At 36.9% G+C, this 22,298-nt stretch overlaps 1 protein-coding gene across 5 annotated transcripts in view; it reads left to right on the top strand.

The window, feature by feature from the left end:
- Nucleotides 1–12,206, top strand: part of PAFAH1B1 (platelet activating factor acetylhydrolase 1b regulatory subunit 1) — a 63,791-nt gene extending 51,585 nt beyond the window's left edge. For all 5 annotated transcript variants that reach the window (XM_006219064.3, XM_031685408.2, XM_072939023.1 and 2 more), the window contains 6 exons: nt 4,220–4,388; nt 6,116–6,218; nt 6,943–7,171; nt 8,503–8,604; nt 10,700–10,856; nt 11,832–12,206. In XM_006219064.3, the coding sequence (XP_006219126.1) occupies nt 4,220–4,388; nt 6,116–6,218; nt 6,943–7,171; nt 8,503–8,604; nt 10,700–10,856; nt 11,832–11,905 (834 nt within the window). In that variant the 3' untranslated portion in view covers nt 11,906–12,206. The remainder of the gene's footprint in view (nt 1–4,219; nt 4,389–6,115; nt 6,219–6,942; nt 7,172–8,502; nt 8,605–10,699; nt 10,857–11,831) is intronic.
- Nucleotides 12,207–22,298: the final 10,092 nt, after the last annotated feature.

Genomic DNA, 22,298 nt, shown 5'->3' with positions numbered 1-22,298 from the left:
TTAGTCTTTATAGTGTGCACAACCGGTAGTTGCACTGATGAAAAGCATTTAGGGGTTTGCATTTCATTGTTGTTGTTTTCTACCTTTTAAAAAGCTTTATTATATATTTCAGGGAGGTAATTAGACTTATTTATTTAATTTTTAATAGAGGGACTGGAAATTGAACCCAGAACCTCGTGCATGCTAGGCATGCACTCTACCACTGGGCTATCCCCTCCCCCTTTGTTTCCTTTTTTGATTAAACTTACTTTAGAAATAACTTTCTTTTTTCTAATGAAATCTCTTTTAATGATTTTTAAACTGATCTTTTTACTTATATTTGGAGATTTTATTGGGTAGTGAATGGTCAGGAGCACAGGCTCTGGATTCAAGTTCTGACCCCGCCAGTTTAATAATTTATGTGGTATGAGCAATTAACTCTTTGTGCTTCCCTTTTCTCATCTGTAAAATGAGGGTAATTAATACCTGTGTCACAGGGCTTTGGGAAGGATTAAATGAGTTAATACATGGAAACTGCTTTAAAAAGTGCTAGCCAGAATACTAAAGGAGTACTCAGTGTCAAACAGTTTCTCAGCATCGTTAAGAAGTCTTCCTTTGAATTTTTATTTCCAGCCATCTACTATCATAAGTAATATTGTTCTATTCATTTTTATACATAAATCTTTCTTTCTCAAATTATTTCCTTGGATATTTTGTGGAATGGAAAAAAACACTTGTTTCTACTCTAGCAATTTTTCTTTCTTCAATTCTGGTAAAGCTAAGTGATTTCTAAATGATGATTGTGATAAAACTACTTTAGAAAAAACTCCAAGAAGCGCAGAGAATTTTTTGTAATTTTGTGACTATCTTGGGCAAAGTGCTTAAAGCCTTAAAGCTAAGGCTTAAATTTCTCATTTGTTAGAAGGAGGATTAAAAATATCTGTATCATAAGAGTCTTTGGCTTAAAATCAAGTAATGTAACATATTGCATATGTATAGTGTCTGGTGGATAGACAGCTAATGTTACAGTTATTGATAAAAAATTAAAATTTTATTATATTAAGTAATGTCTTATGCATCTGGTAAATAGGACAGGTTCCTTTTCGAGCCATTTATTTACATCATCAATATTTGAACTAATGATTTAAGAAAAGTGGTAGAGGATGGATATTTGATACAGTTTGTGACAGTATTTTTAATTGTGTTAAATTTTGAAACATCATTTCTGGTTGTCATTTAGAACTAATTCTTAAATATTAAGAAAAATGAATAGCAGACAACTGAAAAGTACATTAAGCTAATAAAACAGATGAATGATTGCCAACTTGAATATTTAGAGTTGAAACAAGTGTGGAAAACAGTAACATCTCAATAGAAAATGGACTGTAGGACATGAACAGACAATTTATAGAAGAAAAAATGGCTAACCAACAGCAACAGAACTTTGGCCTCACTACTGATAGTAGAAGAAATGAAAATTAAAATGACAGTAGATATCAAATCTGCCAAGATATCTTACTTTTTAAATGAGAATTCCCGGTGGTGATAAGAATTTGATGAAGCAGGCATTCTCATTACATTTGATACAATCTTATCAGAGAACAATTTAGCAGAATATATGAAAGACTAAAAAGCTTATACTTCTTGCCTCTCAGTTCTTTTTCTCCATCACTGTCTGATCTAAGTATTGCAAAATGAGGCAGATATTTTTCAATAGTCAAAGATTTCACTATAATGTTTTCTATAATAATGAAAAAATGTTCTTATTGTTTAGGAAACAATAAGAATTCTTTTTGAATAATGTTTGCTAATAAGTTTTTAATGGCATGGAAAAATCCTTATGATAAGAAGTTAAAGGGAAAATAGGATGATGAAATATATACAGTCACTATTACGAAAAAGAGCATAGAAAAATGGAAAAACCATGCATTAGTAGGATAATGGATATTTTTATTACCTTTATATTAGTACATTATAGATTTTTTTTACCATGAGCATTTATTATTTTTATAATCATACAAAAGGTAAATATCAAGTAAAGAAAAAATAAAATCAATTCTCATTAATTCTTGACATTTATAAACTAGCACCAAAATGCCCTGTTTGCTTACCGTTTATGAAAAGACCCAGTTCATATTCTGGGTATATTTATTTTAGAGGAAATGCTTTAGTGTTCTTTAATGAATACATATAACGTTATCTGAAATGGAAGTGAATTTCAAGATCACACCTTATTTATTTTCAGTATGTAGAATATTCATCTCAAGTCTTGGTGTCAAAATTAAACAGATATCAAAATGAGTAAAGATATTACACACAAAAAAAGAAAACTATAGACCAGTATAATACCATTCATGAACGTATGCAAAGTCCTTCATACATTATAGGTAAATTGAATCCAGCCATTCACAAAAAGAATAATTAATATGTCATAACTGAGGAGGGTTTATTCCAGAATGCAAGATTGGTTCCATATGTGAAAATCAACCAATGTAGATGGTTCGACAAAAAAAAATAATAGGCTCAGGAAAAGCATTTGACAGAATTGCAACATCCATTCATAATAGAAACTCCCAACAAGCTAGGACAGAGCTTCCTGAACTTGGTAAAAGTCATGGAAAACCTTCAGTGGTTGTAACGGAAAAAAACAATGCTTTTCCCCTGAGATCAGGAACCAGGGCCAGGATGACCAGTCTCAACCACTTATATTCATCTTTGTACTGTGTGTCTAGCCAGTGCAGTAAAGAAGAAATAAAAGGCATAAGATTGGGAAGGAAGAAACAGAACCGTCTGTTTACAGACAGCATGATCCTCTATGTAGAAAATCCCAAACAATCTACTAAAAAACTGCTAGAACTATGACTGAACTGAATAAAATCACAGGGTACAAGGTCAATATATAAAAAAAAGGGTGAGGGTATAGCTCAGGCTGGTAGAGCGCATGCTTAGCATACATAAGGTCCTGGGTTCAATCCCTAACACCTCCTCTAAAAATAAATATATAAGTAAACCTAATTACCCCCTCTCCAAAATAAATAATAAATAAATACATAGTAATTGACTTCTACAAACTAGTAATGAATAATTGAAAATTGAAATTAAAAAATGCCACTCACAGTAGCATCAAAAAACCCCAAAATACTTAAGGATGAATCTAGCAAAATATGAACAAAATTAAACTTAATAGTAATCACTTTCATGTAGAAGTACCTGAACATTTAAATGGTAAAATTTTTATTTGTTTATATTAGGAAGGGTACTTAACTTTTCTGTAAAAGAAATCTTTTGATAGCTTATTTTTCTTAATGTGTTTTTTATGTAGTTGTAATCACGTGTAGTTTTGTGTTTTTACATAATATTACTGTATCGATGCTATAAATTCCTTACTGTTGCAAATTTTATGTCTATGTCACTATTTCCCTGATATTGGATATTTAGATTGTTTTTAAGTTTATAAAATGCATTTTGTGAGTTTCTCTAAATTGGTTGACGTATACCCTACCACAGATACATTTGAACTTACAGGAAGATAAGTTGATTTTAGAGCAGTCATTTGATTTTAGAGCATGTAATTAGTGTTGGTTAAAGATTGAACTTCAGACTGGCATTTGGCCCCTGGAGTAGAAGTTATAGTATGTCCTTGAGATCTGTTTCTAATAATATTTATTCTTGATAACTCATTATTTTTATTTTTTTAGAAAAATTATCTTTAAAAATGTGACTGGCTTGGTGTTTTAACATCAAAATGACATATGCTTTTGTTAATCTGTTATTTATGGACAGTTACAGCTTATGAAGTCTTTCCTTGGCCTCTTAGATGTCTGATCTCTGCTTGTCTAGTAGAATTGAGTACTCCTTTATCGTCCTCCTAATATAATTACCTATCAAGGCCCCTGAAACTTTTTTTTTTTTTTTTGGTATTTATATTTATTTTTTAACATGTCTGTTGGCTATCAGACTGGGATGGGACTCTGTGTTATGGCATTATATACCTAATCAGTAATATGGTTTGGTATATGGTAGATGTTTAATGAATGTGGTACTAGAGGTCTATTTTAATAGTTGCAACATTGATTTTCTCTACAGAGAAAAAAACCAATTTATACTTGGTATGCTATTTCTAAGACAGTTACCCTTTGTCACTTGCTCAGTTAGTCAATAAAGTGCAGACTGGCCTTATTACTTTAAATAAGAAGGGAGTGATGGATTGATGTTAACCAATTTTCTATTCACTTGACAGGTGTGGGATTATGAGACTGGAGATTTTGAACGAACTCTTAAGGGGCATACAGACTCCGTACAGGATATTTCATTTGACCACAGTGGCAAGCTTCTGGCTTCCTGTTCTGCAGATATGACCATTAAACTTTGGGATTTTCAAGGCTTTGAATGCATCAGAACCATGCATGGTAAGGGGTGGAGGATAGCATTTTGATAACTGGTCCCCGACATAGCATTCCATAGAAAAGGATATTTTCTAACGGTGTATAAGCTCCCTGCATTCAGTTCTTAATTGTCTGTATTGGTGGAGGAGCATATGATATAGATGGTCCAAGGATAAGTCATGGTAATTAAGAGATTTTAAGTATCTCTTAATGGTTGTAAAAGATTTCATTTTCATGAATATTTTTGAGTAAGAAAAACTGCTAGGGCATTTATCTGTCCTTGAGAAAAAGAAAATGAAGTTACTGGGGCTTTGGGAGGGTTTTTGTTTTTGTTTTATTTTGTTTTTTTCATTTTTCTCAGTTGGGAAACTGAAGTCAGAGAGAGGAGATACAGTAAAAACTGGAACCCAGACTCACTTTGCTCACTTTAAAATGTACCTCATAGGGGAAGTGTCTAGCTCAATGATAAAGTGTGTGCTTAGTGTGCATGAGGTCCTGGGTTCAATCCCCAGTACCTCCATTAAAAATAAACAACAAACCAACCTAATCCCCCCCCCCCAAAGAAAAAAACCATAAAGCAAACAATGTTCCATATATACTACAGTCTCATTAAGTTGTTTTCCCGGGCCTTGTCATGGAGACTATTTTCTGAAGGAGTTTGGCTTTGTAGAAAGAGCTTGGGCTTTTGAGTCAGATATCTGGGTTCAGATTCCTATTTGTTTACTTACGGCATTAGGAAATTTTAATCTGTTTAATCTGTGAGATGAATAATACTTAAGTATTGAATAATACGTAAGTAGTAGGGTTAATGTGAGGATAAAATAAGATCGTATACTCAGATCATCTGGTTTAGTACCTAGTACAGAGGAGGTGCTCACTAAGTAAGGATTTTTGTTGTTTCTTTAAACATGATTAAATATGAATGTTTGAATTTTATATATGGAACACATACTATGCAACTTAAAAAAAATTTAATAGATTATCCAGTGATATTAGCACATGAGCTATGATTACATAGAGAGTATAATTTGAAGGATATGATCTCCTCCTCCCCCAAATTAAATGCATTAGAGAAACTTTACAATTAAAGGAATTTTACTGAATTCCTTTGTAAAATCTTTGTTTCTTTAAGTAGCCTGTATCTTATTGCAAAAGATAAAAAGAGTTCTTTCCAGCTATTGTATATTCCTTAAAATAACATGACATTTATGAGGATTCTCTGGGGTTTCTTTTACAAAGGATACCTAATTAATTAGCATTGTGAATAATACACATCTTTACCCCATGAACATCAACCAAAAAGAAAAAGATAATTTTCAGTCAGTGTTTTAAATATAGAACCAAATGCCCATTTTTCTTATCCATTCTATTTTATCTTTGTAAATCTTATTTCTGTCTTAAATCAGACTAGCAACCATGGAAAATTTTGTGTTTTTCTAGTGTTCATAAACATTCAGCATGTTAATATATTCAAATGCTGATTGATGATACCAATCCCTTGTGATTTTAAAACAGTTGTACAGGTTGACATTTAATTGTAAATTGATCTGGCTACTTCATTGTAGATTATTTTATTAAGTTGCTAATTCCTTAACTTTTTTGTGTAAATCCAACTTTACCAAATTTATATAAAGTTTATAGTATTTGAAGTTGCTGTGATATTTGAAATCCCATAGTGAAACCTCATGGTAAACTGAGGTTTAATTGCTCTAGGTGATATATCGCTTAATGCATTGCTGTTTTTATTTTAGGCCATGACCACAATGTTTCTTCAGTAGCCATCATGCCCAATGGAGATCATATAGTGTCTGCCTCAAGGGATAAAACTATAAAAATGTGGGAAGTGCAAACTGGGTAAGTGGATTTACTTGAAGAGGCTTCAGCTCAAAGAGATAATATTAAACAAACAAACTAAAAAAAAATTGTGTTCTGAATGTTCCAGTAATTTTGACTGTAACCCAGAATGATTACTGTGACAATTATGTAATACACTGTAAAACTAAGTTTTGATTTCTAAATGTTTACCCCGAAGAAACAACAGATACTATGAAAGAGACTCCATGTCCTTGAGAGCCATTTTCTATGTAATGGCTTATTTTCTCTGTGGTCTTCTTTTAGGTGATCTGTGTATTGAATTAAAATGTAAATAACATTTGTGCAGGTATGCCCCTATTAGGCTTAATTTGGTTGTGCTTAGAATTACATGATTATTATAATAAAACCTTAACCTACTGGTTTTGCCCAGATTAGTAAGAGCATGCCTTTTCCCCAACATGGCTAGAAATATTTTTGTTAGGTTTATTGTGTGTGCTTAGTTAAAAGGTTTTATTTCTGTTTTTTCCTTCTAGATTTTGTTGATTTGGTTAGCTCCTTAATGATGCTCCCATCAGCTTATTTTAACCGATGTTTGACTTTCCAGCCTGTTCTCATCTTGTATTAACCAGGAATGTACCTGTATTCTGTTGACTTGCACATGATGCCATTCTCTTCATTGCAGTGCATAGCTAGTTTTGTATCGCTTCTGAGAAGTGTCCCAGCCATTGCTGTTTACGGTGCAAATTATTACTTATTTTGACAGCTACTGTGTGAAGACATTCACAGGACACAGAGAATGGGTACGTATGGTGCGGCCAAATCAGGACGGCACTCTGATAGCCAGCTGTTCCAATGACCAGACTGTGCGCGTATGGGTCGTAGCAACAAAGGAATGCAAGGCTGAGCTTCGAGAACACGAGCATGTGGTAGAATGCATTTCCTGGGCCCCAGAAAGCTCGTATTCTTCCATCTCTGAAGCAACAGGATCTGAGGTACTGATGATTTATGTGTTATTTCATGATTTTGTTGCTGTTTTCCCAGAACCTTAAATAACCTTCCTGATTCTCAATTTCAGAGCCATTAATGTATTTAAAAATCTGCATCCCAGATTCTGATCTTGAAACTCTTTACTCTTTCCAACTTGCAAGTGTGTTTATATTTTTTAACCAGTGATTGTCGCTGTCAGCTGAGCCTTGACGTAGGCTGGGATGGGGCTTCTCTTGAGAAGTAAAAGTGGTCATTTAAAGTTATCAGAAATGTCATTGCTGTAAGAGTATACCAATGCAAAATAAAACTTATGGAGAGGTTAATGTCATATTTTAGAAGAATAGACTTCATTAATGAACATAATTTATTTATAAATTTACGGTGAAATGCAATTCACTAAATGTTTGTTTTTAAATGGATATTTCGTATGAAAGCCTCTGATATTCTTAATCATTAGAAACACTAGTTGAGTCTGTTTTACTGGTTTTTTATGATTCTTAAATTATGCTCTTCATGATTTTATTCTTTATGATTAATACCTTAAAATCAGAATTATTTCTGTGAATAAGTCATATGAGCCATAATTGACCACATTTCTTTATTATAGAGACATTTATATCATGGATTTTTTAAAATTACATTTTAATAGATGAAGGAGAATCTCCCACCCTCCCCAGTTTCTAAATGAAGCTTCTATTGTAATCTCTCTAATTTGGCTGGCTCGTTGCAGTTCAGATTCTTTTTACTGCCACCTGGTGGTGATTACTTACCATATATCATAAATTTCATTCTGGCTGAACTTTATAATGAAGGCTGGATTAAGTAGTTTTAAAATTTTTGATTATATAAGTCTTGAGCAGTAAATTTGTCATCCGTTGATTGGTATTATACAAACTGAATCTTAACTTAAGTGGTAATTTTCTATTTTTATATTATATGGGTCTTTCCTGTGTAGCCTAGGTATGTCAAAAGACTTCTGTATTTCAAAAGAGAAAACCATGATAAAGTTATAGATTTCTAATGTACAGCATGGTGACTAGAGTTAACAATACTATATTGTTTACTTGAAATTTGCTAAGAGGATAGACTTTTAGTGTTCTTATCACCCCCCAAAAAAAGTAGTTATGGTTATGTTAATTAGCTTGACTGTAGTAATCATTTTACAATACATACGAATCTCAAAACATCAAGTTGTATACCTTAAATATACACAATTTTTACTTGTCAAAAAATACATTTTTATAATGTGAGAAACAGAGCATTTCTAGGTAGATATCATTTAAAGTATGCTTAGCTAAATTCTTGCCTGGGAAACTTACTTTCATGTTTTCTATAGACTAAAAAAAGTGGCAAGCCTGGGCCATTCTTACTGTCTGGATCCAGAGACAAGACTATTAAGATGTGGGACGTCAGTACTGGCATGTGCCTTATGACCCTTGTAAGTTTGCATAACCTCACTGCTGCTTTTGCATTTTTACTATGTTTGTATCTTTTTAGGTTAAGTGCCCTGTGATATCTTATTAAATAATCTGAATTATTTCAGGTTTTAAAATAACTTCTTATAAAAATATTTTTCTTATTAATTATTGTTTTAGTGATATGGAAGTTAATAGTATGTTATACAAAGATCTGCAAAGCCAGTCAATGCTGGGAGTGGGATCCTAGCCACTGTATCTCTAAAAGTTACATAACATCTCCTGTGGAGGGGAAACAGTATTATTACAGACTCATTCATTTTTGAAGCTGTTTGCTTCTTGATTTTATTATATTTAATTTTAATATGAATTATTTTAACTATTACATATTTGTTCACATGTTCCAGTTTATTTGACTTATTTTACTGTTCTGAAATTAATGGTATTAGCTTTATGACTTGAAAAGGCTTATGAGGATACATAAACAATAGTATGGGATTGTGGACGTTCTTGTTTGCCTTCAGGAGTTCTAAAGGGATCTGTTGACATTAATCCAGTAGCAGTTTTTATAATTTGGTATCGATGTTGGTTTAGAGATCTTTAGGATGTGGTAGACACATGAAATTAAACTCTCCTCTTAGTAGTATTCTGAGCTGAGTTCAGATGTACTATTATTGCTGTGAGGAAATTTTAAAATTGGAAAGCATGTGCTCTCTTCTGTAACAACGCAGGTCACCATTAATTTCCCTGGAGATTTCTGGCTCCTATTTTTCAACTAAAGGAAGGTTCTTTTTTCCTCCTTTATTTTGGTGTGGCCACCACAAATGTGATTTGACTTTTATTGAGACTTCTACAGCTATAGTGATTGGTAACTTTTATAGGTCATTATAATATAACACAGTATTTTAAATAAGGTCAAAGGCCAAAAAGTAAACCCAGGCAAAAGATATGTCATCTTGGTTGTCTGTCTTTTTTTTTTTTTTAATTAAAAAAACTCTTTTGGGGGCTTCTTTTACAAGGGCAACATAGTTATTTACATTGTAGAAAATTTGAGAAATATACAGAAAAACTAAAAGAAAATAAAAATCACTTTCACATCACTCCACCATACCTGATAGTACCTACCAAGTGTGTTTTTCTAGACTAGAGCTATCCAGTAGAACTTTCTGTGATGATGCTCTGTGTCTGCACTGGCTGGTACGGTAGCCCCTAGCCACAAGCAGCTATTGAGCTCTCAAAATGTGGCCGATGAGACTGAAGAACTGAATTGTTGGTTGTATTTAATTTTATTTAGTTTATATTTAAATAGCCACATGTGACTAATGGCTATCCTATTTGACTGTGTATTTCTAAACCTTTTTCTTAAATTACTATGTAGATGAATATGATGGATTGTTTTGTTTTTTAATTATACATGCTACTTTGCAGCAGACTTAATTTAGAAGATTTGTGACACTTAGTTATGTCGTTAGATACACTGCTAACATACAGTGCTTTGATGAACATCTTTGTTAACTAAGTCACCTACCTGAATACATTCTTAATTATTTCTTAGGGTACATTGCAAGAAATAGAGCTGCTGGACAGGGGATATAGATGGATTGATGAATAAAGATATGCAGTAAATAATTGTGTATCTGTCACCTAGAGTCACCAGTTAATGTTTTCTTTATGTGTGTGTGTACATTTTATTGAACAATTTGAAAGTTACTTATAGACATCATGACACTTGACCCCAGATATTTTAACGTGTGCCTCCTAAAAACAAGAGTATTCTACATAACCATAATAAAATTAATCACATTAAAGAAAGTTAACATTAATACATACTCAAATTTTCTCCAATTATCCCAGTAGTGTCCTTTATCATTTTACTTTAGCCTGTATCCAGGAGCCAATCTAGTTTGACATATTGCATTTACTGGTCATATCTTGTTGGTTTCTAGTTTACTTTAATCTGGAAGAATTCCCTAAACTTTTTTTCTTTTGTCTTTTTTGACATTGACATTTTTGGTGCATGTAGTTTCAGTGCACTTTGAGTAATGGCTTAACTGTTTTCATAGATGCTATTTAAACTATTTATCCCTTTATTAATTCAAATACCCTTTTGAATTATAGGTAGGTCATGATAACTGGGTACGTGGAGTTCTGTTCCATTCTGGGGGGAAGTTTATTTTGAGTTGCGCTGATGACAAGACTCTGCGTGTGTGGGATTACAAGAACAAGCGATGCATGAAGACTCTCAATGCGCATGAACACTTTGTTACCTCCTTGGGTATGTACAAGGTTTCTGAGCAGTTAGGTTTTGGAGTGCCAGACCTAACAGTTTTATGTAACCATGTGGACCTTTCCAGGTAAGAAATGACCATGTGCTTTCAGAGCAGAATAGAAAAAACAAGTTTAAAACTTTATGGATTCCTATGATTTGTTTTAAATTCTCCTTTCCTTAACTCTCCATCATCAGCCTTGTAATTAAAAAATTACTTTCTCCATTGCACAACATTGGTTTTGGAAACTAGAATTATGAAGAGGATGCTTTATTGACCACTGTGATAGGTAATTTTTCTCCCCTACTAGTTTGTAAGTTTCTCAAAGGAAATTTCATTCAACTTCTTTCCTCTGGCAGGTATATACTATCATGTGTTGGAATAATACTTACACTTAATAAACTTCCTTACTGTCATCTGGACCTGAATCTAGAATTTAAGATAGAGGAGGGAGGGTATAGTTCAGTGGTAGAGTGTGTGCTTCTTAGCAGGCATGAGGTCCTGGGTTCAATCCCTAGTATCTCCATTAAAAAAAGAATTGAAGATAGTGAATATAATAAAATACAATACACTGTGGTATGATGGATCTGATGACAGTAAAGCCTCATCAAAAAGAATTGGGCTAATGCTTAACCTTACAGGATCATTAGAAGGATGAGTCGTGAATATGGAGCATCAGCACTAAGTCTGAAACATAGTAAGTGTGCAGTAAATGGACACACGGAGGCTATCCTTATTGTTAGAGTGTTCGGGATGGAGATAGTGGAGGTGGTATTTTTGTCGGGTATTAAAGGATCTAATCATTAAGTCTCAGCTTCCCTAACCTAGTTGGTAATCTTGATATACCTTCTAGGGGTAGGTGTGAGGGTATATAGAGAGAAAAATGAGTATTCCTGGCACTTGGACGTGCTTATTTTGTGGCTTGTTACAAATTGCATCTGGCTCAGTCAGATTTTAAAATCATCCTTTTCTTTTTCTTTCAGATTTCCATAAGACGGCACCATATGTGGTTACTGGCAGTGTAGATCAAACAGTAAAGGTGTGGGAGTGCCGTTGATTGAGTCTCACTTGGCCCCTCCTCCCTTTTTTCCTCTGGATGCACTCTGATGATACCATGGTTACCCCATCGAGCTCTGTTTAAATAAATATTGTCCTTTCATGTAAATTATTCTGGATGTAGATTGAGCTTATTAAATGTTACACACAAAGTATTCATGCATGGTGAATCCAAATTGTATACTGTAAATTTACATACGTTGTCTAGAAGTACATAGGGTTTAAAAACCTGGGCTGGCATTGGTCACACCAGGCCTAAGAAGGCAGAAGTTGAATAAATTGAACTAGGGCACTAAACTGAATAGTTGACAGTGTCATTTTATGTTGGATTATTAATTCTTGTTTTTCTTTCTGCTATCTGTTGGTGCCTGACTTGATGGCCTCATTTGGGGGAAAGTGGTGGTTATTAGGGCTTTTTCTGAAATGTGTATCTATGTAACATCACTTAAGTGTGCTTAATAAATCTTCTTTAAGGATGTTATATAATAAGGCTACAATTCAAAATCTTCTGAACCATCTATGTAATTAATGGGGATTACACATTGGAATTTTTGTCATGACACATTTGCCAAATCAATAGGATGCATTTGTTTGGCAGCCGATCAAGCAAAGGCTAGTGGTATATTTATGTAAGAAAATGACTGTAAATCTGAAATAAGAAAAATCTCAGCAGCTAATAATAGCAAGTCATTTATTTCATTTGGGTCTTAATACTTTGTAAACAGGTTAAAGAAACACTGTAATACTCTTAAGCTTCTGTTTTCCACACTAGACACACTTCTAGTTGTATCCTCCATAACTGTTAGACTGTATAGTGATGTGACTTCCAAGTAGAATTTAATCTTCCCATTGAGTGTGTCATGGTACAAATCACTATTTGTTTTTGATGTTTTTTAGGGATGTGCAATGTGCATTACATGATGACAAAGAAATACTGAAAAGGTTATGTTTGCCCATTTTAAGGGAGTGGGAGAAATATAGCAGTTTTTCAACATGAATCTGATATCGATTTCAACTGTGTTTAACTTAACCAGTTTATAAAAAGACAGGGTTTAATGGAGCGTGCATAAAAATGTACTGTTTTCACCTTCTGTTTATATATAAATGTTTGAGTATATGGGCCTATCTATAAGTGGATAAGTCTGTATATGTGTATCACACACATACAACCTCCATGTCCTTGGGTCCTGGGTTTTTGAAGAAGTGCTAAAACATATTAATAGAATAAATCTTGCTGTGGAATACCATGCTTTAGAACAAATCCTTTTCCTAACGCTTCTGAAAACTAGGTCTGACTCTGTGGCAATTTTTCCTGGCTAAGGGAAAATCACTTCCATTATCCCCACCCCCAAATTGGCTGTTGAGCATTTTACACATCCCTGATATTGTATGTTGTGATCCAAAGTTACTACAACTAAATTGAAGAGAATTTTTATTTATGACTTTGGAAACAATATTCCATTGCAGATTATTAATAAATAATTCCATTGCTTAGCTAACCAACTTTTTTTTATTTTGAGGTCATTTGAAAAGTTAACAGAACAATGAAATAACAGTTTAACGAGGAAATTTATTCTGGATTGCATTTATTCATTTGTGTAATGTAAGTTTTTTTAATGGCCCTTTTAGTATTAAGTGGCAGTTTGGTTCCTGAAAAAGACAAAGGGTTAGCGTTAACGTCCTGTAGATACACAGAGAATAGGCCATATATTTACTAGAAGCAGCTTTGTGTCTAGCTTGTGTCTTTTTGTTTGCTTGTTTGTTTTTAATAATTCCTGAGAGATATCTCTGGAAGGCAAAGTGTTTTGAAAACTAATGGCTATTTTTGAGGACAAGAATTACAACTTAAGCTAATTTCTTAAATACATTAGAGTAACTTTCAGGACAATATTGCCTCACAACCCTGCTCTCATTGAGAAGTCTTTTTATTTCCCCTTAGCTGTTCTGACTGGATTTTTCTACAAAAGCTATGGAAGATATCTTTGTTCTCATTTGCTGCTATTTCCTGTCCTATTTTAAGAAATATAAATACATAGAAATGGTGCATCTTAACATTTGTACATGTATAAATGTCTTGTATTTTAATTCATTTTAGCATGTAGCAACACGAATTGTTTAAGGGTAAGCCACAACATCTAGAAATCACTCCTAGATACGAACAATAAAGGAAAAAATGGTACCGATTTAGGAGGAAACAAAGCCGCCGTCCGCTGGGTTTTCCCTGCAGCCTGCAGTGACTTTTCACTGACAAACGAGGAGAAACTATCACTCCGTAAACAAAGTCATCCTCATTGGGAGATTGCCACGGCTTGCTGCTTAGTTGAGTTACCAGGCATCCTCCATTTGCGAAGCAGCGAACATTGAATCTCAGGGATGGTCCTCAACTGGATCCAAGTGTAAGGAGCCCTGTTTGAATAACGAAGGGGGTGGGGAGGGTGGTCCATCCACAATCCGGAATCAGATGTGCAGAGGTTTCCTGCGCTGTTGTTTGACACTGCCCTGTTGATGCCCTTTCTTCCTGTTTCCTCCGTTTTCTCTGTCTGCTGTCTAACCCTGTGCCTTGCCTGGGATAAGTACAATGAGGTTACTGGTTTGGATTGTAAGTAGAGGAATTTTATTAATTGGTTTAGAGGTTCACTGCTGCTTTGTCACTTTCTCAATCAAATTGGCCACTTATTTAAGAAATAAAAAGCTGGTAGAACTGCATCCTCAGCTGATTATTGACCTTTTGTGTGTGTGAAAACAGACATTCCAGTGCCACCCTAATGTAATGTGCCCAAGAAGTCCTAGCTGCGCTCTTGAGAGTGTGAGCCACAGAAACTGGTTTAGACACAGCTTGGAGAATAGTTGCTTTTTGACATGGCATCTTGCACTTTAGGAGACTGAGACCGTCCAGTTTTGTCCGTGTGTGTGGTGTGACCAATGGTGTGCCCAGAGCACTGCTCTAAAACTCACTAGTGTTAGCACGTCGTCCGGCTGTGGGCGCTCGCTGTAGCCTTGGAAGCTTTGGCTCTAGATCACCAAGCCCAGTCTCCTTACTGTCAGTGCCCTGCTCTCCTGTCTGCCTCTTTCCGTTTCTATGTGAACTTCCAGATAATATCACTCATTAAATAGGTTTTTTTTTAAATTCATTTAAAGAAAAACTATTTAGAGGTAAAGGATATTTTGTTTTGTTGACAGTGGTGGCTTGATAATCCTTAAGCAACTGAAGTTAAAATTGTTAAATTGAAGGAAAAGGCACTTAAAATGGTTACTCTTACTGTCCAGCTGTATATAAGTCCAATGTGTTAACTAACCTAGATGATGCAAAGAAGAATCTCCTGGTAGAGAAGCGACATGTACAAAAAAGGTTTCGGTTTTTTCAGTGGTGGGGCGGGGGGAGGGCAAGCTGGATTTGCAAGTCACGACTGGACTGAACTGGCCTTTTTATCTTTCCACTATATCATGTAAGTAGCTGCTTTCTTGTCCTGCCGATCCTTCAGGCATCCCCAAAGCTCACTCTGAAGATGGTAGAAACAAAATCTTCGAGTTAGAAGTTGATCCTGACACTGACATGAAGGCGAGCATTGATTTCATACGAAGTTGCAGAGGTGGTGATGGGAGAAAACAGTTCCCCAGATTGTAAGAGTTAACTGAAGATATTGACACAATTAAAAAAAAAATCAGTAAAGGAATGTATATAATATTGCTCTTGTGTTTTACAGTAAGATTTGTTGCTCTCAGACTGTGTAAAACAAAATTTATTCATGTTTTCTGCATATTAAAAAATCTTATTGTACCAATTGGTAAACTATTAAATGCCTATAAAACTAGATGTGGGTTTTTTTTTTTTTTGTCTTTCTGTGCACAGATTTAAAGCCTTTTAAATTGTATCCTAATAGAAGGTGGGGTTGTTATCAGCACCAGTCATAGGAAGACTAAGATGCAGATTGGTGGCAAGGAAGCAGGGCTTGGGTGGAAGGCCTTTCTTCGGGGCAGTGCCAGCACTGCCTTTGCTGTCTGCTTCACCCTTGTTGCTGGGAGCGCAGCTGCAAGGGCTCCTGCTGTGGTGGTCTCCCACAGACCACTGGGTCTGGCTGCTTCAGGCTGTTCTCTGAGGCCCTGCCCTCCCCTCCAGCAGCCCTTTCTGGTAGTGACTAGAGATGAGGCCGGTAATGACCTGTTAAAAGATTTGGCCCTCCGTGGTGGTCAGGGAGTAGGGGGACCCTACCTGCTTTGTTCTATTAATGAGCCTCTTTATTCCACCCAGTGGCCTTGGCTTCTTGAAAATTCTTGATACTGTTTTAAATTTTGGTTGAAATGTACAGCCTTCTGCCTTGCCCCAGAAGCCCCATGGCTTTCTATGTGCTTTCCACACGTCGGCAAGGTCCTGCCTCTCATTTGCTGGCTGCTGCTCAGCTAGCATCTGCGATGTCTAGGGCACCCTTGAAGTTGCCGGCCTTTTTCATGTATAAAAGGCAAATTGAATGATGTAATGGCTCTTTTCTTACACCCAGTTGTCTTCCTGCCTCTTACTCAGAGTAGCTTCTCTCTGCCCCCAACATCCCACACCTGCAAATGGGAAGCTGGTCCGAAGCACCAAAGTAATCTGCTTGAAGTTAGTTTCCTACATTTGCAACATTTTCAGTTCTGTTTAGGGTTCCTCTTTTCCCCTAGGCTGAAATCCAGGTGATGAGCCTGACCACTTTCCCTAGAGGTGGGCTTCTAGATTTAGCGTCACTGTCTTGAAGTGCGGTTGTTCACCTGTCCGATGCGCAGTGAGGCTGAACAAACCGAGAGAGTTTAGAGCAGAGGAAGGTTTATTGCTGGGCCAATAAATGGGTGGCTCCATGCCTTAAAAGAAAAAGAAGCTCCCCAGAGGGTTTCAGCTGAGCATTTTTAAAAGGCCAGCTGAGGGAGGGGCATCCCTGGGTATGTGATAGCTATGCACAATTCTGATTGGCTAATAATGGTGATCAATCCTTCTGAGCCAGAAGGTCTGGGGGCTGTGGGCTCAAGATCATCAAGTTAATTTCTAACATTGGTTAGAAATCTGCAGGAGGTACTATGATCTGGGTACTTCAGAGAGGAGCTACAGCAGAGGACATGGGGGAAGGCTGCATAGGGTGCTGCTCAGTGACAACTCTTTTCTTTGATTCTCCTGAATCTAGAGAACAGGTGTTGGACAAGAAGGGGAATCATATTTTGGATAGAGGGGTTAATTAAACTCAACAGGAACTCGGTTTCCATCTCCAATCCTGTTCCATCCTTCCTCAGATCTTTCGGAATGAGGCAACAACCTGAAACTTGCTGAAACGGGGTGTATTCCTACCTCGATTTGGGAAATGGACACCCAGTTGGAAATATTCCCGAGTTCCAAGTCCTGGATCTGACTTTTGTGTGATTAAGATCTCATTCCCTGAGGAATTCAAGAGAATAAGCCTGAAGACCAGTTTGGCCCCCTGGGGGTGACTCATAGGCAGGTAGCCAGTTGTCTTTTGTATGAGGAGGTTTTTGTGTGTGTGTGTGTTTTTAATCTGAGTAGGTTTTAACTTTTGATGTGGTATTACTATATACATAACAACAGCTATTGGCCACTACACATGTCTCTTACTAAACATCTGATCTAAAGCAATTTTATTGTCTAAAAATTTGTTACAAGAGGAAACCTTGAGGTCATAAGGTTGCAGCTGCCATCTGCCAGCAGACACTGCTTTGAGACTAGCTGGTGGCATCCCAAGTATGACAGCTCAGAAAATTCAAGTTCTGAACAATACAGGAACGTGTCTGAAATCATGCCCACGATGGCCACCAGTTTTACCTTAGATGCCTGAACCACCGCTACTCCGTTTTGACTTTCAAATATGTTCCTCTCAAAGCCAAAGCAGAGGTATAACCCATGTCCAAAAGGCCGTAAAAGAGGCCACCTTGGTCAGTAAAGAATCCTGACCGATAACATTATATCAGGATGTATCTAAATTTTAGAAAATTTATGTAATTACCTATATTAATAACATCCATACCATAATCTCAAGAGGCTTATCACATTTGATAATGTTTCCTGTGTAATTTAATATACCAACCAATCCTAATTTAATATTTTTCTCTGAGGTGTCTTAGGAGCCCTCTAAAGCATCCCAAAGTTAGCAGAAGTCAAAAGAACTTTAATTAGAATTGGTAGGAATTTTGTCAAAAATATCGAAAAGTTTCACACAATCTTATCAGAAACATTCTAAATAAAATTGTTCGCTTAACAGAGGAATCAAATCTAGTCCTGCACCTAGCCTACTTCTAATAAATCCATTTACCTAATTAAGTTTAATCTCATCCCACCATGCACAAAACTCCTTTTTATAGGGCTCCCTTTCTGCAAACTTTCCACAACCTTGTGTATCCACTGGCCCATCATGTCCCCCAACACATTAGTTTGTCCCTTATTTTTTTCCATATTTAGAAACGACCTGCTCTAGGGCCAAAATGCTTTCTTTTTCCTTTAATAACATGCAATTCCATTCCTCATACCTTTTTTTCCCCACTCAAAACATATCCTACTTTCCTACTGTATACTGAAATGTTTCCTTTATTATTTTTAGAAGCCTTAATTACATATTTAAATAAGAATCCTAAACTCTTAAAAAAGTCAATTTCTAGTGAATGTTTCAGTATCTTGTTTTGTTTGGGAATGACCTGGCTATCCAACTATTCAGTAAGTTTCCATCATTTAACTTAGTTTTCTACAACTGTAAAATTTCAAGTTTTACTGGAGGGATCGTTTTAAAGTAGACATTCCTAAAACATAATTATTTGTAAAGAGTTCACCCAAAAGCTCTTATTTTATTTGCATATAATTCACTAATAAGAATTTCATCATAATGAATTAAATTTTTCTTTCTCCTAACAACTCTGCAGCAGAAACAAACTTACTGACCTTCAGTAAACCTAGGTATGATGAAAGATATGTCTGTATTGATTATACTAACAAACCTGAGCTAGCTTTAATATATCAATTTAATATTGAATATTTCCCAGATCACATGAACCTGAAATTTGTTCTATCTAGCTTGTTATACTCAAATATTTAATTTGTAAGCACTTACTTTTAATTAAGTAGAACTCCTTTACCAGTTAGTTTTTGTTATATAAAGACGGAACCAGAGATCTCAGTTTTCCCACCTGGGTTTAAAAAAAAAAAAAGACAAAACCTCTTTTTTTCCTTGAGAGCTGAGTTAGATCATCTACATCTCAAAGGCACAGAAAGAGAAATGCAAATTCCTTCTCTGACGACTTTTACAAAACCCTACCATCTTGGCTATTTTCAGGGATTTTTTTTTTCCAGTCTCCAAATATCCACTGGACAATAATGTATACCATTCGCTCACATTCACATGCCTGCCTTTCAGCAAAACCAGGAAAAGAACAGGATTTGGACTCAGGTACAGAGACACACACAGCCACCCACCCAAGATAAAAGCTGAAGCTATTGCAAAAGGCCCACTTTGATATAACAGAGCCGTTAGGCGCCATTTTTCTTCAGGTCTCAGGTGTACTGAGCTCACACAGTGCTACAATAAAAACAATTTTATTTAATTTATGGGAGCATAGCTGAAGATCTCCCAGTTTTGCAAAATACACTCTAGGAGGACTGTAAGATGTTAACAGAGCTCTGATCATCCGTACTTAAATATTCATGGCCGATGTCATCAAACATCAAGCAAATGACAATTCAAAATGGTCTCTCAGGGTCACAATTCCCTAGCCCCAAAAGGGGAGAACCCCAACCAATGTCCCATTCAGAAATGAAGCTGAATGAATGACCAAAGGTAGTCCTAAAAGAGAAAATTCAACCAAAGCTCCACCTCAGGCGTAGCCAATGCAGTAGGGAAGGACACCCAGTCAATGCAAGTACTGATACACATACGCACATGGGCCCACGAACAAAAAATCAGATGAATTATAGCCCAAAATTCTACTCCCACCCCGAGACGGAGGCTTCCAGAGTGGCCTGGCTCCTGAACAATGATGTACCCACAGTGACTCCCAAGGAGCCCAGAATGGCTCACTTCCCAGAAGGGAATGAGCCCAGGTGGAGCAGATAGAATTTTCCCACCCTTCACAAGTCAGAGTTGGTCACCCTAAAACCATACACACAAAAACACAAAGATGTGGTTGCACAAACAATCAGAGGAGGTGTAGTCTAAAAATTCCACTTTCACTCTCAGAGGCCTCCAAAGAGATTGGCCCAGCTCTCAAAAGAGTGGTTTGCAATGAGCCCAGATGGAGTGGACAGAAGTCCCAGCCTGCGAAAGCTGAAGCAACTCACCCCCAAGCAACATCAAATGTGGACCGTAGCTCTGGACATTTCTCGGCTCCAGTCTCGTGCTGTCAGGCAGCCACACCTGTCAGGCAGAGTCCTTGCCAAGTTCCCCTGAGCAAAGTGAGCCCCAGCAGCTGCTGGGGATCCGGGGAAGGGCTGCCCCTGGCTGGGTTCAACGTGCCACAGGTACAGACTCCTGGGCTGGAGTCACAAAAGTTTTTACCGAATGCAAGTTTGGGTGTCTGATGCACAGTGAGGCCAAACAGAAATGTTGGGGTTTGGAGTAGAGGAAAGTTTCCTGCTGGGCTGAGCAAGGAGACCGCATGACTCACACCCAGAAAACCCCAAACTCCGGGAAGGGTTTTTGCTGAGCATTTCTAAAGGCCGCTGAGGGAGGGGCGTCCCAGCATATGTGAGCAGCTGTGCACAATTCTCTGACTGGTTGATGGTGATCAATCCATAAACTACGTGCTCATGATCATCAAGTAGTTAATTTCTTCCATTTGGTGGTGGTTTTTCGCATCTGAAAAACAACTCAGGAAATCTGCAGGAGCTACTATGATCTGGTTACTTTAGAAAGGCGCTACAGCAGAGGATATGGGGAGGGGTCTGTCCCTGTAAGGTCCCACAGGTCCTGCTGTTCAAAACGTATTGAGGGACAAGGGTATAGCTCAGTGGTAGACTGTGTGCTTAGCATCTGCGAGGTTTTGGGTTCAATCCCCAGTACCTCCATTAAACATAAACAAACAAACAAATCTAATTACCTTCTCCTCCAAAAATTGATTAAAATAATAATTTAAAGAAAAAAACAACGTACTGAATAATTCACTGGTATGTCACACACCTCAGGCTTCCTTCCAAGACTCATGGTTGTGCCTATTCCTGGTGTAGGATGCGGGATAGGAATGTGAAAGACTTGGTGGCAAAAGGGTGCTGCATTCTGGGTGTGGCCGCTCTGTCCCTGTTAGTCTTTGGTGAGACTTGTCTTCAGTGTAGACTAACAGTTCTCAACTGCTGACATAGTGGACCTGGCTAGGAAAGTGATTCTCCATGTGTCCCCATGCCTACAGCAGCAGCAGCTCTTGGGAACTCATTAGAAATGAAAGTTCTTGGGCCCCAGCTCAGGCCTATTGTATCCAAAACAGGGGTTGGGGGGACCCAGCAAATCTATTTTAATAAACCATCAAACAGGGGAGGGTATAGCTCAATTGGTCCTGGGCTCAATCCCCAGTACCTCCATTAAGTAAATAAATAAACCTAATTACCTATCCCCCTCAAAAGATTAAAAAAAAAAAAAACCCAGACGATTCTGATTGCAGGCTCAAGTTTAAGAACCACTGATCTAAATGACTGAACTAATTTTTCACTAAAGAAAAAATGTAGACAAAAGTCACTGGTCCCTGGGTCCCACAGCTGGGGTTTGAACTCAGATCCCTTTCCTCTTTTTCACTGTCATGCTGACACATGGAGTTTTGTTCCTTTGTGAATATTGTGCAGGGTTGTCATTCCCACTTAGTCGTGAGGGTTCCTTCCGAGTAAGGGTGGCAGTAGAGGGACTAAGGGAAGGGGAATACCTGCCGTCTGAATGCCTGTCCGGTGCCAACACTTACCCCGATTCCCAGCACACCCTCAGCCTCACGTATAGCCCCTGCTCGTGGATACTAGCACATTTTTATGGAGTGATTATTTTAATCAGTGGATTTGTTTAATGGGGGTATTTCAGTTTCCATTTGAGGAGGGCCACCTGTCCTCCGTAGGTCCTGACCATGGCGCCCTGTCTGACTGGTACTGTAGACTCTGGAAGTCGGGGTGAAGAAATCCTTGGGCCACATCTGGATACCTTATTCTCAGCCTCAGGATATACAGGAATTCCTCAACAAGGTCTAACAGTTTTCTCAATGTTCATCCTTAACAATGGTAGTCTGGGGGACAGGAGCGAAAGGAGACGACACAACTTAAGTTTAATTTGGGCCTAACACTTCTTGTTAAAACATGTGTTAAGCTGTAAAAGTAATATGCAAGTTAGAAGAGATGCAAACATGGAAGAAAAATAGTTAGGGCGGAAGCTGAAAGCCCAGGTTAGGGTGACAGGGACAGAGGT

This window comes from Vicugna pacos, chromosome 16 (assembly GCF_048564905.1).
Source record: "Vicugna pacos chromosome 16, VicPac4, whole genome shotgun sequence".
Taxonomy (NCBI): domain Eukaryota; kingdom Metazoa; phylum Chordata; class Mammalia; order Artiodactyla; family Camelidae; genus Vicugna; species Vicugna pacos.
This window is presented reverse-complemented; position numbering and strand designations above follow the sequence as displayed.